This window comes from Natrix helvetica (assembly GCF_964273705.1).
Source record: "Natrix helvetica genome assembly, chromosome: 1".
Taxonomy (NCBI): Eukaryota; Metazoa; Chordata; class Lepidosauria; order Squamata; family Natricidae; genus Natrix; species Natrix helvetica.
In genome coordinates, this window is record NC_138548.1 from 356663076 (window position 1) to 356678432 (window position 15357).

A 15357-nucleotide genomic window follows, 5' to 3' on the forward strand; every position below is an offset into this window, starting at 1 on the left:
GCCCTCCAGAGGCTTCAGGAGCTTCCCTAAAGCCTCCGGAGCGCGAAAAACTGGCCCTAAGGGCAAACCGGAATTTCGGGAATGTACTCCGGAGAGCGAAAAATGGCCTCAAAAGGCCAAAGTCAGCTGGCCAGTGCAGGGCAACGCCTCGCATGCCCTGGCAAATGGCTGTGCATACCACCTGTGGCATCACAGTCTTAGGGGAATCTTAGGCACCTACCACCCTTTGTCCTAACTTCTACCACCCGTCCTGGGACCAAGTGGTTCCCAGTTCTTGAGCCCATTTTTCTTCCTCTTTAGTGTAGGATGGTTTGGACAGGGATGTTTCCAACTGGTAGGGGATCAGGGGACAGACCTGTGCAGGGACCAGCTGAGAGGCCTCTTTTTCTGCCTTGTCTGCTGCCCTATTTCCCTTTGCCACCAAGGTGTCGTTGTTGGAATGACTGCTGACATGCATGACTGCAACCTCGTGAGGGAAGTGTACAGCTTCCAGTAATTCTATGATCTGTGGCCCATGTTTGATTCCTCCCCCCTCCCCGGGCAGTGAGCGTACCCCTTTCTTTCCAAATAGCCCCATGAGCAAGTAAAACTCCAAATGCATATTTATTGTCTGTGTAGATATTAACCCTCTTCCCTTTTGCCAACTGGAGGGCCGGTTCCTCTGATCGGGCCTGGGATTCTAACTACCTGTCCCCATAAATCACCTCCTCATACAATTCTTCTGGCAGTTACACCCCTGGCCTCCTGCTCTTCCTGTCTAAGAGTCCGGAGGAGAAAAATTGCATTTCTTCTTGCCCTTTGAAGTTCTTTCTTCCCTGAGGTTTGAGACCAGTTAGTACACACTGTGTATGCTAATTCCACAAGTTCAGAGATCGCCTTTCCTGGTGCCCCCTCTGTCTTCTGTAATTTGGCCCTAATGTCATCTACACAGTGAGCAGTGTACCTAGTGGAGCTGACCAGATTCCATTGACTTCAGGGTGGCCTCTGGGCAGAGGTGGGATTCAGCAGGTTCGGATTGGTTCGGGCAAACCAGTTATTAAAATTCTGCCCAGTTTGGTGAACTGGCTAATTCGACCACTGGCTGGCCACACCCCCACCTGAAAAACAGCTTGGAAATGTCCCCCAAAACGGCAAAAAAGTCCACAAAATGGCCAAAAGCCCTCCCAGAAACTGCCTGAAAAATGGCTCAAAAATTAGCCCAAAACCATCCCCAGAAATTGTCTGAAAAACGCTGAAAACAGGCCACAAATGGGCCAAAAACCACCCTGGAAACAACCTGAAAAACAGCCCAAAAGCAGCCCAGAAAATGCCCGAAAAACAGCCAAAAATGTCCCAAAATAGAGCCTGACAACAGCCGAAAAATGGCCTAAAAGATGGCCAAAAACAGCCAAAAAACCAGCTCATAAACGGCCTGAAAAATTTCCCCCAAACACCCCAGAAAATGCCTAAAAATGACCAAAATACGGCTCAAAAACAGCCTGGAAATGGCCTGAAAAACTGATGGAAGCATTTGGGATTATGACCGTACACAAAGAAATTCCTTTGTGAGCCTGAGCTCTTCCCAAGAAGCTCCCATGGGGAGCACAGCCACTTCTTAAAAGACTCCTCACCATGGTTTGGAAACTGTTGGTTGGTTGGAGAAGGCTGAAGGAGATGTGGATTCTACAGATTTGGAGTTAACAGATTTGATGTGTGATGAACGGACTTTGAAGGGAAGTTGGTTGTCACTGGGAAATGGACTTGCCATATCCAACTGGAAAACTATTTGGACTGGACTCTTTGGGGAAAATGGATCAACAACAGAGGTTTATGATTTTGAGGAATAAGACACAATAGTTGGTTTTATTGTTCTCAACCAAAATATTAAGAAAAAGTTTTATTCGTAAGAATCAAACAAAGATATTTCATCCTGGACAGATCAGAGACAATGATTATGGTGATATATATAAATCTGTTTTTGTCTTCTTGAACTCCTTTTTCCCTATTTAAATGTTGTGTCTATTGTTTTGTTTTGTTTTAATTTCTTTCTTTTGTTGAGTTTGTAATTTAAATTAATTTTCTGAATAATTTTTTTTAAGCCACTTTACGAGAAGCAAGTTCATGGGCTGCTCTATTTCTAACCCGCCTCTAAATTCATGGAAACCTAGCATTATAGTCTTGGAAGGGACCCTGGAGGTCTTCTAGTCCAACCTGCTGCTCAAGGCAGGAGCTTTATATCACCCCACTTAAATGGTTGTCCAGCCTATTCTTCAAAATCTCCAGTGTGGAGCACCCACAATCCCTGGAGGCAAGCTATTGCATTGATTCATTGCTCTTACTGACAGTCAATTTCTCTTTACTTCTAGGTTAGGCCTCATTTTAACAAGATTCCACCCATTATTTGCCCTTTTAGAGATCTCCCAGACACAGCCAGCATTTTCAGTGCATCCACAACTCCGTAACACAGTCTACAAAGAGTTAAGGTAGCAAAATAGAACAGTTTGCCCAACTACAACACAACAGTGAACCAGAAGCAGCCACCATATTGACATAGAGGGAGCCATGGCAAAATGGCAGCTGCTTCCACAAGTCTATTGCATGGCCTAGGGATTAATACCGAGCACAGTCAAAGTAACGGCTGCTTCGTTGACACAGTCACACAGGCAAGAGATGCATATCCTGCCCTCTTCCCCACATGAGGTTCAGAGATCTTCAAAAGGTATGGAGGAGGAAGAGGCTGTGACGCCTGGTAGGGAGGGAGTCAGGCCTAAGTATTGCAGGGTTCCAGTAAAGTGGGGGCCCTGTGGGGGAGGGAAAGGCCTATGGAGACCATGTGGAGACTCTATGGTGGAAGGAAATACCTGTAATGGATGGAGAGGCCTATGGGGACCATGTGTAGATTCTATGGTGGAAAGAAAGAACTCTGAGGGATGGAGAGGCCTATGGGGACCATGTGGAGACTCTATGGTGGAAGGAAAGACCTGTGAGGGATGGAGAGGCCTATGGGGACCATATGGAGACTCTATTGTTGCAGAAAATTAAGGGACTGAGTGCGGAATCAAAAGAAGTAACTTCAGTTGGTACCAAGGTTCAGAGCAAGATAGGCAAGACAGCCATTTGTATATCTAAACAAACTCCTTATGGAGAAGGGAGTTCTTATATGTTCCTCAAAAACAGCCTAACACGGAAATACATTATGTCTTCACTAATTGGTAAATTGCTGTTACTATGCAAGAAGCAGATAAACATCTTGTTTCCCCTTTTCAGGTTGGGGTCACAGTTAATTTGCAGGAAGCGTCTAACTTTCCAATAAAGTATTTGTGGTTGACTGAACTTTAACTGAACTTTAACTGAACCTGCGGCCGGTGTGAGTTTTGAGGCTTGACATTTAATCTTCCTGTTTTTCTACCAGACTCATTTGCTTCATTTCAGGTCTCATCTCACTCTTATCGCCAAGTTTCACTTTATGTCCTGCCTCACTATGGTGGAAGGAAAGACCTACGGGGAACTGTGAGGGAGGGAAAGTCTCAGGAGGAACCAAATGTTTGGATAAGGAAGCCTTTGTAAGTCAGGCCTGAGCCCTAGGCCTCCAAGAGCTTCCCCAAACTCTGAGGTAGCCGCTGTTGCGCTTAATGACTTGCACATTCATTTGACGGCTTCATCAGGGAGAGAAGGGGGTGGCGGTAATTCAACAAGGTAATCTCACTTAACCACTGTTACAACATGCAACCAAAGTTGGCAGGCCCCATTACAGTTGTATTTTGAGGATTAGTTGTATCATGGCTGGGGAATTATGGCACTCATAATATGGAGGACAACAAGATAGGAGACGGAAACTCCACATGGTGGAATTCCAAAATCAATATAAAACACCTACCACCCAAAAGCCTTTTTGAGCAATTCCACAATTTCTGAACAACCTTTATCAAGAAAGAGTTTTCACTTTTTTCTCTCCACCTACTGGTCTAAATCTGAAATGAGTCAGAGTTCAACTCTTGCCACTAACAGGAACTTACACGGTTCCTCTCGTGTGAGTCCTTTGGTGTGTCATCAGGTTGGATTTGTGACTGAAGCTTTTCCCACAGTCAGGACATTCAAAGGGTTTCTCTCCTGTGTGAGTCCTCTGGTGTCTCACAAGGCAGAAATTCTGACTGAAACCTTTCCCACAATCAGGACATTCGAAAGGTTTCTCCCCTGTGTGAGTCCTCTGGTGTTTCACCAAGTTAGAATTGTCACTGAAACTTTTCCCACAGGTAGGACATTCGAAGGGTTTCTCTCCTGTGTGAGTCCTCTGGTGTATCACCAAGTTAGAATTGTCACTGAAACTTTTCCCACAGGTAGGACATTCGAAGGGTTTCTCTCCTGTGTGAGTCCTCTGGTGTTTCACCAAGTTAGAATTGTCACTGAAACCTTTCCCACACTCAGGACATTCAAAGGGTTTCTTTCCTGTGTGAGTCCTCTGGTGTGTCATCAGGTTGGATTTGTGACTGAAACATTTCCCACAATCAGGACATTCAAAGGGTTTCTCTCCTGTGTGAGTCCACTGGTGTTTCACTAAGGAGGAATTCTGACTGAAACCTTTCCCACAATTAGGGCATTCAAAGGGTTTCTCTCCTGTGTGAGTCCTCTGGTGTTTCACTAAGGAGGAATTCTGACTGAAACCTTTCCCACAATTACGGCATTCAAAGGGTTTCTCTCCTGTGTGAGTCCTCTGGTGTATCACCAGATCATAATTCTGACTGAAACCTTTCCCACAATTAGGACATTTGAAGGGTTTCTCTCCTGTGTGAGTCCTCTGGTGTGTCATCAGGATGGATTTGTGACCGAAACCTTTCCCACAGTCAGGACACTCAAAGGGTTTCTTTCCTGCGTGAGTCCACTGGTGTTTCACTAGGCTGGATTTGTGACTGAAACCTTTCCCACAGTCAGGACATTCAAAGGGTTTCTTTCCTGTGTGAGTCCTCTGGTGTGTCACCAGATCATGATTCCGACTGAAACTTTTCCCACAGTCTGGACATTCAAAGGGTTTCTCTCCTGTGTGAGTCCTCTGGTGTCTCACCAGATCATAATTCTGACTGAAACGTTTCCCACAATTAGGGCATTCAAAGGGTTTCTCTCCTGTATGAGTCCTCTGGTGTTTCACCAGATCACAATTCTGACTGAAACCTTTCCCACAATTAGGACATTTGAAGGGTTTCTCTCCTGTGTGAATACTCTGGTGTGTCATCAGGCTGGATTTGTGACTGAAACCTTTCCCACAGTCAGGACATTCAAAGGGTTTCTCTCCTGTGTGAGTCCTCTGGTGTATCACTAGGCTGGCATTCCGACTGAAACCTTTCCCACACTCAGGACATTCGAAAGGTTTCTCTCCTGTGTGAGACCTCTGGTGTTCCACTAGGTGGGCATTCCGACTAAAACCTTTCCCACAGTCAGGACATTCAAAGGGTTTCTTTCCTGTGTGTGTCCTCTGGTGTGTCACCAGATCATCATTCCGACTGAAACTTTTCCCACAATCAGGACATTCAAAAGGTTTCTTTCCTGTGTGAGTCCTCTGGTGTGTCACCAGATCATCATTCCGACTGAAACTTTTCCCACAATCAGGACATTCAAAAGGTTTCTCTCCTGCGTGAGTCTTCTGGTGTCTCACCAGATAGGAATTATTACTAAAGCTTTTGCCACAATCAGGACATTCATATGATTTCATTTTTGTGTGAATCCTCTAGTATATTACCAGGCTGGTGTTTAGACTGAAACTTTTCCCACAGTCAGTGCATTCAAAGGGTTTCTCCCTGGTGTGAGTTCTCTAATGTATCACCAAGTTGCCATGCTCACTTCATTGGGAGCACATGTAGGACTCCTCCCCTATGGGGGTCCTTCCATGAACCACAAGGGAGCAGTTCTGACTAAAGCTTTGGCCACATTAGTATTGCTTTTCTCCAACGTGGATCATTTCGTGCACACTCAATTGTGATTTGAAATACGCACTTTGCCCAAAATAGAAACGTCTGTGGAGCTGCAAAACGGGATCACATGACCCTAAAACAGGGCAACTGTCATAAATGTGAGTTAGCTGCCAAGGATTCAAAAATAAATCACGTGACCATGGGGCTGCTGTAATAGTCATCAGTGTGAAAAATGGTCATCAGTCAGGTTTTTCAGTGGCATTGTCACTTCGAATGGCTACTAAACAGTCATAAGCTGAGGACTACTTGTAATGTATCCTTGTGTTCCGCATACTCTACTTTCTCCAGTTCGAAATCTCTTCTTGATCACCTGCTGGGGAAGAAGGAGAATTTTGTGGGTTTCTGAAGGAAATGAAAATGTTTTGATTTCTGGCTTGGTTTGCTTTCCTTTTTAACGTTGCTTGTTATTTTCAGTTGTCTGGAGTTCTGTTATTGGCATCCTCTTTCCCTGTAAGATTCAAAGTAATTGATTATAAAATGGTTGCAGAAGATGTAAAAAAGAAAAAGAAAACCATATATATTAAAGGTAAAAAAGAAATATTCCACAATGCTAAAATAACCTTAGAATAATTATGATTTCTTTGACACATTGAAGAAAAGAGTGGTGGTGAAAAGAGTAAGGTTCTACATTTAGGCAACAAAAACGGAATGCACAGGTACAGTATAGGTGGTACCGTGCTCAATAGTAGTAACTGTGAGAGGGATCTTGGAGTTCTAGTGGACAACCATTTAAATATGAGCCTGCAGTGTGCAGTGTGCAGCAGCTGCCAAAAAAGCCAACACAGTTCTAGGCTGCATCAACAGAGGGATAGAATCAAGATCACGTGAAGTGTTAATACCACTTTATAATGCCTTGGTAAGGCCACACTTGGAATACTGCATTCAGTTCTGGTCGCCACGATGTAAAAAAGATGTGGAGACTTTAGAAAGAGTGCAGAGAAGAGCAACAAAGATGATTAGGGGACTGGAGACTAAAACATATGAAGAACGGTTGCAGGAACTAGGTATGTCTAGCTTAAGAGAAAGAAGGACTAGGGGAGACATGATAGCAGTGTTCCAATATCTCAGGGGTTGCCATAAAGAAGAGGGAGTCAAGCTATTCTCCAAGGCACCTGAGGACAGAACAAGAAGCAATGGGTGGAAACTAATCAAGGAGAGAAGCAACTTAGAACTGAGGAGAAACTTCCTGACAGTTAGAACAATTAATCAGTGGAACAGCTTGCCTCCAGAAGTTGTGAATGCCCCAACACTGGAAGTCTTTAAGAAGATGTTGGATAGCCATTTGTCTGGAACGGTATAGGGTTTCCTGCCTAGGCAGGGGGTTGGACTAGAAGACCTCCAAGGTCCCTTCCAACTCTACTATTGTATGTATGTATGTAAGATTCCTATATCTATTTCAAACTATCCCCATAAAACTAGAGAATTTTTTTTTTACTGAACTGAACAAAATAATACTAAAATTCATCTGGCAAGGGAAAAAAGCTAGGATAAAACTGAAAGCATTACAGGACGATAGAAGCAGAGGTGGTATGGGGCTACCTGACTGGGAACTCTACTATAACGCAGCAGCACTAATTTGGATCAAAGACTAGATAAATTTAAAAAACAGAAGAATATTAGCAAACCTGCAAACAGAATGGCACTTTTTCCTATGGGAAGAGAGTAAAAAGAAACAAAAATACTTCCATACACATTATATCAGAGAAGCATTAATACAGGTCTGGAACAAAATTAAAGCAAAACACTACATTAAAATACCGACATGGCTTTCCACCATGGAAGCTATGACACACCCCAATACGCTAGATCTATCAAAAATGGTTAGGTATAGTGAAATTCTAGATAACCAGGGGAATCTGAAAACGAATCAAGAACTAAAAGAGAATAATATAAATATAGATTGGTGGCCATACCTCCAATTACAATCAAGATACAAAAAAGATGTAAAAGAATATGGAATATATACAGAACTGCAACAAATAGACAAAATCTTAATTGGCCCAGAAAACAAATTTATAACGAAAATGTATAAATATTTGCTAGAAATAAATTTAGAAGAAGAAATAGTCAAAGGCTGTATAATAGCATGGGCCAAAAACTTTGGTTATAATATAGATCTAGCGGATTGGGAAAGAATCTGGAATACAAATTATAAATTATACATAAATAAACATAGAACTGTATATAAAGTAGGTAAATATGTAAAATATCATAAAAATGTATAGATCAGATGACATAATGATTGTAATATATGGTAAAGAGAGGAAAACATATATAGATACGACGATGTAACATTGTACAAACTGTTGATATAAAGATTGTAATATGTGATGAAAAGACAAAAACAATAAAAATTATTATAAAAAAAAAAGATTACAGAGATCCAAGTTCACATTTGCATTCAACCATGAAATTCTCTTGTTGACTTGAGTCAACACAAATTCTTAGAATAGAAATTATTGGATAGAATCGCTGTAATTAAGATGAATATAATAGAATAATAGAGTGGGAAGGGATCTTAAAGGTCTTCTAGTCCAACCCTCTGCTCTACCATTTCAGAAGTGGCCGTCAAATCTCTTTTTGGAAGCCTCCAGTGATGGAGCACCCAAAACTTCTAAAGGCAACCTATTCCATTGGTTGATTGCTGTAATCGTTAGGAATTTTCTTTTTAGTTATAGGTTGCTTCTTTCTTTGGTTAGTTTCCATCCATCGTTTCTTTTGGTACTTTGGAAAATAAATTGACTTGTCTTTCTCTTCATAGGAGCCCCTCAAATATTGGAATACTGTTGTCATGTCTCCACTAGTCCTGCAATTTAGACTAGACATGCCCAATTCCTATAACCATTCTTTGTACGTTTTAACCTCCAGCACCCTAATTACCAAAAATACATTTTCTGTTTTAGACTTTACAAATACTTGTAATTAAAACTGGCTAAGAGAGGTTACCGAGACAAGTATGGAATGGAAACCCGAGACTTTATTACTAAGCATAAAACCAGAAAACATGAGTAAATCTATATTTTACCCGGGTGTGAGTCCCTTGGTGTGAAATGGGGCCCAGGGAGGCAGTGGGGCTTGCTGATTGTATACTTGGCTCCTCGCTATGCATCAGCAGCCCTGCCCGAGCTCCTCGAGCTGATCTCGGAAACGGCAGTTGAGACCCCCAAGCTTCTGGTTATGGGGGATTTCAACTTGCCGTCGACGGGAGAGGCTTCTGAGGTGGCTCGGGAGTTCATGGCTTCCATGACGGCCATGGACCTGACCCAATTAGTTCAGGGCCCCACTCACGAAGGTGGTCACACACTGGACCTTGTTTTCATATCTGAGCAGTGGACGAGTGATCTGGGAATGGGGGATTTAGTCATCACGCCCCTGTCATGGTCTGATCACTCATCTCTCTGGCTGAACTTCCCTGGTGCTACCTCCCACCGCGAGGAGGCGGAACCAGACTGTCTAAGCTGGTACCGCCCCAGGCACCTGATGGAACCGGATAGATTCCAGACGGAGCTTGGGCCAATACCTATAGCCCTGACCCGCTCCCGGTCGGAGGACCTAGCGGCCGCCTGGAATAGGGCGGCGGCTGGGGCCTTGGACCGGGTTGCGCCTTTGCGACGTCTCCTGCGGCAGCGTTCCACCCGGGCTCCTTGGTTTACTGAGGAGCTGAGGGTGATGAAACGCCACAGGAGACGTCTAGAGAGCAGGTGGAGGTCCTCACGCTCCGAATCTGATCGAGCACAGGTAAGAGCCTACTTGCGGACTTACCTTGTGGCATTAAGGGCGGCCAAACGTAGACATTGTGCCGCCCTTATTGCGTCCGCCGATAACCGCCCTGCCGCCCTGTTTCGGGTGACCCGCTCCCTCCTATCACAGAGGACGCGGGGGGCACCCCTGCAGGGAAGAGCAGAGGAGTTTGGGGAATATCTGCAGGACAAAGTCACTCAGATCCGGAGCGGATGGGCCCCCTTCAGTGGACCGGACGAACCGTCAACAGCGAGTCTTGTGAGACCACTCTGGGAGGAGTTTGACTCTGTTGCCCCCGAGGATTTGGACAGGTTACGTGGACGGCTGCGACCCACCACATGTTCAATGGACCCGTGTCCCTCCTGGCTGGTACTGGCATCCTGGGAGACGACACGAGGCTGGCTTCTGGGCCTGGTGAACGCTTCGTTGGGTGAGGGATCCTTGCCAACCGCCTTGAAAGAGGCGGTGGTGAGGCCCCTGCTCAAGAAGCCTTCACTGGACCCAACGGAACTAGCTAATTACCGTCCAGTCTCCAACCTTCCCTTTTTGGCGAAGGTTGTTGAGAATGTGGTGGCGCAGCAATTTCCGCGACACCTCGATGAATCCGAATATCTAGACTCACGCCAGTCCGGTTTCCGACCCGGGCACAGCACGGAGACAGCCTTGGTCGCGTTGGTTGATGATCTCTGGAGGGCCAGAGATAGAGGTTGTTCCTCTATCCTGGTCCTATTAGACCTCTCAGCGGCTTTTGATACCATCGACCATGGTATCCTATTGCGCCGGCTGGGGGGGATGGGAGTCGGAGGCACCGTTCTACGGTGGTTCGGCTCCTACCTCTCTGACCGGATGCAATGTGTGTTGATAGGGGGGCAGAGGTCGACCCTGAGGCCACTCTCTTGTGGGGTGCCGCAGGGGTCGGTCCTCTCGCCCCTCCTGTTCAATGCATATGTGAAGCCGCTGGGGGAGATCATCCGTGGTTTTGGGGTTGAATACCATCTGTACGCTGATGATACGCAGCTGTACATCTCAACCCCAAACCACCCCAACGAGGCTGTCGAAGTGATGTCCCGGTGTTTGGAAGCCGTCGGGGTCTGGATGGGGGACAACAGACTCAAACTCAACCCCTCCAAGACTGAGTGGCTGTGGCTACCGGCACCCCGGTTCAGCCAGCTAACTCCATCGCTGGCCATAGCGGGTGAACAACTCCCCCCTGTGGAGCGGGCGCGCAATTTGGGCGTCCTCCTAGATGCCCGGCTGTCTATGAATGACCATGTGGCAGCCGTGGCAAGGGGGCGTTCCACCAGGTTCGCCTGGTGCATCAATTGCGCCCCCTACTGGACCGGGATGCCCTACGCACGGTCACTCATGCGCTGGTGACGTCTCGCCTGGACTACTGCAATGCCCTCTACATGGGGCTTCCCTTGGTACGCATCCGAAGACTACAGCTAGTCCAGAACGCAGCCGCGCGGGTGATTATGGGGAGCTCAAGATACTCCCACGTGACACCTCTCCTGCGCGAGCTGCACTGGCTACCTGTGGTTTTTCGGGTGCGTTTCAAGGTATTGATTACCATCTTTAAAGCGCTCCATGGCACAGGACCCAGTTACCTGCGGGATCGTATCCTCCCGCACACATCCCTACGACCAATCCGCTCTCACAGGGAGGGACTACTACTGGTGCCATCCACTAGGCAGTGCCAGCGGGCGACGCCTAGGGGTAGGACCTTCTCTGTGATGGGCCCAACCCTCTGGAATGACCTCCCCCCCGACATTAGAACTACCACTGACTTCCGTTCCTTCCGTCAAAAATTGAAGACTCACCTGTTTCGATTAGCTGGCCTGGCACATTCTTAGTTTTTACCTCCCGATGGATATATTTTAATGGGTAATTTTGGGTAATATTTTAACTCTTGGGTTATTAGAGCCTTTAATGTACTATATTTATTATTCTATATACAGTCTTGCAACCTCCTCCACCTACGTATTTAATTATTTAACTGTTTTATGTATGTATTTTATAACGCATTTTAGTGACTGTACACCGCCCCGAGTCCCTTTTGGGAGAGGGGGCGGTCTATAAATATGAATAATAAATAAAATAAATAAATATATGGCATTTGAGCCTTCATATAATTGTGGCCGCAAGAATAACATATGAACAATTTTGGAAATCTACTACCATACCATCAGAAGTCATACTTAAAAAGATTTATGAATGTGCAGAAATGGACAGAATGACGGGTTGGCTGAGGGACAAAGGAGAAACGGAACATTATCTTAGCTGGAACTTATGGTATATGTGGGCGACAAAGAGAACAGCAGGGGCTTAAAACTGGAGAAGTTAAAGCAGTTGTTAATAATAACTGAGGGGGGCGGGTTGTATGTTTAAAGTTGTATTTGTATGTCTTGTCAAAAAGAAAATGTATAACCAATAAAGATTATTCAAAAAAAAATACTTGTAAGTGATACTCCATTTAAACAGCGGCAGATGGAGATCTCTAAGTTTATATAACAAGGGTTAAAACCAAGCATTAAATATAAATTATTCCAAGAGGCTAAGAAAAGAGGGGGTTGGGTTTACCAGATTTCAAATTGTACTTTGATGCTTGTTTTGTCTGGCAAAAAGAGTGGGTGACTCTCCAAATTAAGAGGTTACATGAGCTAGAGGGCCATGAATTAAGATTTTGATGGCATGACTATTTATGGCATGATATGGTTAGGGAATGCTATAAAAGCATTGAATTTTGGAAATACAAAGAAGAGCTTTTTATAATTTATGGTGGGCATGTCACAAAGCAAAGAAATGGAGTAAGATACACATCTTAATAGAAGACTATTAAAGTGAATATAAAATAAATATAAAATAAAATAAAACCAGGATTATTTTAGGATTAATGGATAAAGAACTTTAAAAAATGAAACACAGTTGTTATATATGTTGATTGAGGCAGGAATACTTTCTGCCCAAAAATGGAAGAATATTTTCATTCCTACAATGGACGAATGGCTGCAAAAGCTGATAGAGTTAGCAGAGATGGGTAAATTGACTGCTTTGATTAAAGAAAAGAATAGGAATAATTTGTTTGTACGTGGAAACTCCTTTTGGACTTTGATCTTGAGATAGAGAAAAAATATAGTTTGATTTTGAGTTCTGTAGATTAGATAAGTTTGTTGTTATAAAAGTGGCTAGTTTAGTAAATAGTTGAGGTTTTATGTTAGCACCTTATTCTAGTGCACCAAAAGGAGTCAGAATTCAATGCTTTTCTTTTCCTTATCCCCTTAACCCTACACTTATCTCGCTTCCCCTTTTCCTCCCTTCTACCATTATTTTCATTTTTCTTTGCACTTCTATATTTTATATTTTGATCAATTAATAATTTTTTTGTGAACAAAACACCCCAAATTCTTAGCACTGCAAATCTGTGAAATATATCTGGAAGTGACGGGGATAGATTATACAATTGTAGATATATGCATTCAGAGAAAAATAGAAATAAACAAACCTACAAACTTATATATTTGGAAAATCTATGTGTTTTCAGCCCAACAAGTATTCCAAAATTGTTACAGTCAAACCTTTCGATACTTTCAGAGATGTGGGGGCCTTAACTGGTGAAATGATGCCTAAAGCCTCTGCAAGATTTGAAACAACCGTTTTGCCCATGAAAGTCCTGAGATCAAAGTAAGGGCAGAAAATACTTTCCACAACTACTCTGTTGACATTCCCATTGAAGCAGTCCCCACTTACTGACTGCATTTGGGACTTCCATGTGTCACTAAGCAGCTTGATCATGAAGCATGATGTCACCTGACAGTGCCAACTTACATCTGTTCCTCTGCAGTTGTGGGTTGTTAAAGGCAATTTCACCGGACCCTGACTGGCAACTTCCTGCTGGCTTCCCCACTGAGTTTGCTTGTCAGAAGCAGGTTGGGAAGGTCACAAATGGGGATCAGGAGTGTGGGATGCTTCAACCATCATAAATGTCCGCTGGCTGGCAGAGCCCAAATTGGTGAAACTCCTTTTCCTGCATATTCATAACCACAGGAACTGCTGACTTGTTCAGGTCACTGAAGAAATGTTAGGAGGCCACAGATTTCTGGACCACGTCTGCAGCTGCTTTTGCAGTGCCATAGAAAAAGGCACAGTAAAAGCCAAACAAAAAGGTCAATAGGACCTTTTTAGTTGAACCTGGTTAATACATGGATGGGGCACCAATAGGAAATATCCTGCTTGTTGGCTAGACATGGAAGTAAAAAAATCAAAAAGACACAGTGGCAGATCAGTCCAATATTATTGCCAAGAAAACATAACAGGGTCCATAACAGAAGAAAAGAGTTGAAATTGGAAATCTTCCAGTCTACAGAAGAGGAGGCCGAGGGGTGAAATGATAGCCGTCTTCCAATACCTGAGGGGCTGCCACAAAGAAGAGGGGCTCAACCTCTTCCCCAGAGCATCTGAAGTCAGAACGAGAAGCAATGGATGGAAACGAATCAAGGAGAGAAGCAACCCAGAAACAAGGAGACCTTTCCTGACTGTGACAACAATTAACCGGTTTGCCTACAGGAGTTGTGGATGCTCCATCACTGGAGGCTTTCAGGGAGAGACTGGACAGCCATGTGCCTGAAATGTAAAAGGTCTCCTGCTGGAGAAGGGGGCTGGACTAGATGACCTCAAAGATCCCTCTCAACTGTTATTCCACATTCTATCTAGTTGCTTCTCTGCTTCCAGGCCGTGGAGGGAACCAAACAGCCCGAGTTGCTCCCGGATTCTCCTCCCACCTGCCCTCAACTCACCTCCCAGCTGCTGCTTGGAGCCTCGGAAGAGCCGCCAGAGCCTCTCTGCACGAAACTCTCCCCTCTCTTCCGTGAGTGTTTCAGAAGAGGAAGTTCCTCTGTGCTCCTTTTTCCATTCTTTCTAGCAATACAATACTCAATGGTTTTAACTCCTTTAAGGTCAATCGGAGAGGCCGCTATTGTACTGTTGGCTCTTCAGTCGCAGGTGCTGCCATCTCCTGATAGGAGGCTGAAAAACAGGCTTGTCCATCTCTACCAATGGCATTGGACAGATCCTCTCACTGATTATGTGCTATCAATCATTTTCAGACTCCTAGCAACCTATATTTGTGCAGCTGAGCTAAGTGAAATTAGGGTTGCCAGGTCTGCTTCCAAAAAATAGCGGACGGGGTGGGGGGTTTCAATGGATATTCGATCTTTGTCTCATTCTAACTTATGAAAAAAAAAAAGACAAAAACGCGATTCTCCTATCCTTATTCTCTTAGACTGTACAGCTTTAGATTACGTACCATTTCATCATAAAGCTTTTGAATAAAAAAAATGTCCACTATTTTGTGAAAAAAAATAGTGAACATAATGTGAAAAAAGTGGACTGTCGGCTCAAATAGTGGACACCTGGGAACCCTAAGCGAAATATAATAATTACTGAAAAACTGCTATCACATTATCCGGTTTTTCTCTCTGTTACCCAATTCCTACAATTATACATTGTATGTTTTACCCACCAATCCCCTACATGACTTTGTTCTTCTCTGCACTCTTTCTACAGTCTAAATACTTTGTATCCTGGTGACCAAAACTGGATGCAGTATTCAAAGTGTAGTCTTACTAATACAGTATAACACAATACTAACACTTCATGTGACTTTTTGACTATCCCT

The 15357-nt window shown here is 44.2% G+C and overlaps 1 protein-coding gene across 4 annotated transcripts in view; it reads right to left on the minus strand.

Moving 5' to 3' along the window:
- LOC309384262 (uncharacterized protein) overlaps positions 1-15357 on the minus strand; it is a 58970-nt gene that overhangs the window by 40861 nt on the left and 2752 nt on the right. For 2 of the 4 annotated variants that reach the window (XR_014173992.1, XR_014173993.1), the window contains exons 1-2: positions 14477-14800; positions 3325-6390 (exon numbers count right to left, since the gene is read on the minus strand). Coding sequence is in view for 1 of the 4 variants with exons in the window: in XM_081937536.1 (XP_081793662.1) it covers positions 3992-5683 (1692 nt within the window). In the remaining 3 variants the exon portion in view is untranslated. Of the gene's footprint in view, positions 1-1427; positions 6391-14476; positions 14801-15357 lie in introns of those variants that run through there. The other 2 variants (XR_014173994.1, XM_081937536.1) reach the window with 2 other exon arrangements.